At 40.9% G+C, this 2,954-nt stretch overlaps 1 protein-coding gene across 1 annotated transcript; it reads left to right on the top strand.

Moving 5' to 3' along the window:
• Window positions 1-478: 478 nt before the first annotated feature.
• Window positions 479-2,679, top strand: LOC126336118 (uncharacterized). Its single transcript, XM_049999598.1, has 2 exons — window positions 479-1,314; window positions 1,416-2,679. Exons 1-2 carry the CDS (start codon window positions 836-838, stop codon window positions 1,603-1,605), a joined length of 669 nt encoding a protein of 222 aa, XP_049855555.1. The 5' UTR covers window positions 479-835; the 3' UTR covers window positions 1,606-2,679.
• Window positions 2,680-2,954: the final 275 nt, after the last annotated feature.

Below are 2,954 nucleotides of genomic sequence, written 5' to 3'. Positions count from 1 at the left end.
GTCTGGACGATTTGTAATAAAAGAGTCATATAAAATCTTTCCAAATTTTAATGAGTACAGAGATACAGCACCGAGTTCAATACATTTTCCTTTCGTGGGTTGGTATACTGGTTGCTATGGTTTTCTGTGGGCGTATTTACCGAATGTCAGCAGTAGAATGTTGATGTTCACGTTGCGAAGTTGTGCTTCAGTTTACATGGAAGTTTTCATTGTGATTTGTTGGCCAAGTCTACCGTACTGTAACTTGTAAGCATGCAGCATGTATTTACACATGCTGAGTATGCCAATATGGTTTTTGTGTATGGGTTTTGTAATGGAAACGCTGCTGCTGCTTGTGGAGAATAAGGCATACGATGTGCTATAATAAAGTAATGAGACTAATTTTCTTTGCAAGAGGTGACAATCCTGCACGCCTGCATAGGCACAATATCTTTGACCTTGGTCTATAAACTGCTTCTAGTCCAAGCGGCAACTGCTCAGTCGTGAGTTGTGCTGTAACAAGTTAACACGTGTTTGTGTCTCTCATCACGGAAATGGAACCGAATAATATTGCGCAACGGTATGCCATTTATTTTTGCATTAAATTGGGTGAAACCGCGACGATAACTTTTGGTAAGCTTCAGAAGGGTTTTGGAGAGGAGGTTATGTTAAGATCTCAAGTGTTTCGTTGGCATAAAATGTTTAGTGAAGGCAGAACGAATGTTGAAGACGAAGACCGCAGTGACCTTCAATCTCACGGACGGATGTCAACTTGGCCAGGGTGCATGAAATAGTACGATCTGATCGAAGATTGTCTGTAAAAAGGATTGCAGAAGAACTGAACATCAATCGAGTAATGGTTCGTATAATAATAACTGAAGATCTTGGTATGACAAAGATTTGTGCAAAAATGGTCCCCAAAAATCTCGCACCAAAACAGCGAGAAACGCGGAAAAATGTGGCACCCGATATGTTAGAGCTAAGGGAAATCAATCCGGAATTGTTGAACCGTGTTATCACTGGTGGTGAAAGTTTTTTTTTTTTTTTTCAGTACGATCCACAGACAAAACGCCAAAGTTCGCAATGGTGCTCAAATGGATCACCCAGACCTAAAAAAGCTCGCATGTCAAAGTCAAAAGTGAAATGCATGCTTGTGTGCTTCTTTGATTCCAAGGGAATTGTTCATAAAGAGTGGGTGCCTCCTGGACAAACAGTTATCCAATATTACTACAAAGAAATTTTAGAGAGACTTCATAAAAGAGTTCTTCGTGTCCTTGTGAACATTGCTTATGATTGGATTCTGCATCACAATAATGTGCCATCCCGTACTGCCCTGTGAGTACATAAATTTTTAACCTCAAAACAAATTTTAGTACTACCACAGCCACCTTATTCACCAAATATCACTCCATGCGACGTTTTTCTACTTCCCCAAGAGTCAAAACGGCGGTCAAGGGACACCATTTCCAAACAACACAAGATGCCCAAAAAGCTGTGACGAGGGTCTTGGAGGATATTACAGAAGATGAGTTCCAGACATGTTACCATCAACGGCAGAAGCGCTGGAGAAAGTCTGTGCAGTCAGGAGGGAACTACTTTGAAGGAGACAACACTAAACTTGACTAAAACGGTAAGCAACATTTTTTTTCTCATCATTCTCATTACTTTATTGTCGCACCTTGTACCGTTTCCTAACTGCAGACTACCACAATCAAGAGTGTTCACTTATATGTTCAATACGCTGTGTGACACTGGTACAGTGCCTAGCAGTTAAATGAACAGACTGTGGATGAACTAGAAGACATTCAGTCGGTAGAAAGTAGTTCTTCAACAATCACACGTGGAACTTGTGCACGTATCGGTGTTCCACATACAAGAGTATGTACGCACGCATTACATCCGTATTATTTACAGCTCATTCAACACCTTGGAGCATGAGATGAAGATAGATGATTGGAGTTTTGTCATTGAATACTTGAAAATCGCCAGGCAATCCCATTTTTATTCTTCACCGATGACGCCAATCTCACTGGTGGCAGCATCAATAACGCTCGTAATTCACATCAGTGGTCTGACGAAAACACACATGAAACTGTGCAGATATATTTTCAACAACGCTTCTCTGTAAAAGCGTGCTGTCCTTTGACAGACAATGGGTTGATTGGGCCTGTTGTGTTATCGCATAGTCTTATAGGACACCGTTGTCTACACTTTCTTGAAAATGAACTTCCAGCATAATTGAAAGAGATTCCTTTGGCTACAAGAATGCTAATGTTCATCCAGCATGGTGGGGCTCCTGCACATTGTGGTCGCCATGTGACATAATCTAAACCTTACATTCCCCAGAAGATGGATCTGTAGATGTGGGCACATTTGTGGGCCACCAAGGACCCCAGACGTTACCCTTTTGGAGTTTTGGCTGTGGGGATGTCTGAAAGGCGAAGTATACAAAGAAAAAGTAACCACAAGAGCCGATTCGATCATTCGGATTATGAGTAGTGCAGCCCTCATAAAACAACACAAAGACGACTGCAGAAGAGTTGCATCTGGTGTTATCAAGAGAAGTCAAAAGTTCATTGATGTTGGCTGTGGAACTTTTGAAAATCAACTATAAATGTCCTCATTTGCCTTTGTTTTAAGTTTGTTTCGATTACAAACTAACAGCTATGTCCCTATACTCAATAAAAATTGGACACATGTTATATGGAATTTTATTGCAATTCGTCTATCCTATCACCTCCTAAAATATTTACTATTCCTCCAGAAACACCCTGTATACTAACGACGTTAGTCTCGTGTATACAATTTAGTAAAGGGCAGTGCATGGCGGAGCTTTCATTTGCATTCAGGTTACCGACGTGATTATGGCCGCACGACGGAAGTTAAACAGATTTGGAACGCAGGATAATAGTTTGAGTTAGACACATCGGACATTCCATTTCGGAAATCGCTAGGGAATTTAACATTCCACGATC

The sequence above is a fragment of the Schistocerca gregaria genome, chromosome 2 (assembly GCF_023897955.1).
Source record: "Schistocerca gregaria isolate iqSchGreg1 chromosome 2, iqSchGreg1.2, whole genome shotgun sequence".
Classification (NCBI taxonomy): domain Eukaryota; kingdom Metazoa; phylum Arthropoda; class Insecta; order Orthoptera; family Acrididae; genus Schistocerca; species Schistocerca gregaria.
The sequence above is the reverse complement of the archived record's forward strand: the minus strand, read 5'-3'. Positions and strand labels throughout refer to the sequence as shown.

Excerpts from the sequence above, each read along its gene's own strand:
- LOC126336118 (XM_049999598.1), top strand. The coding sequence starts at position 836 with ATGGTTCGTATAATAATAACTGAAGATCTTGGTATGACAAAGATTTGT. Across the intron at positions 1,315-1,415 it reads GTGCCATCCCGTACTGCCCT|AGTCAAAACGGCGGTCAAGG; the intron begins GTGAGTACATAA and ends TACTTCCCCAAG.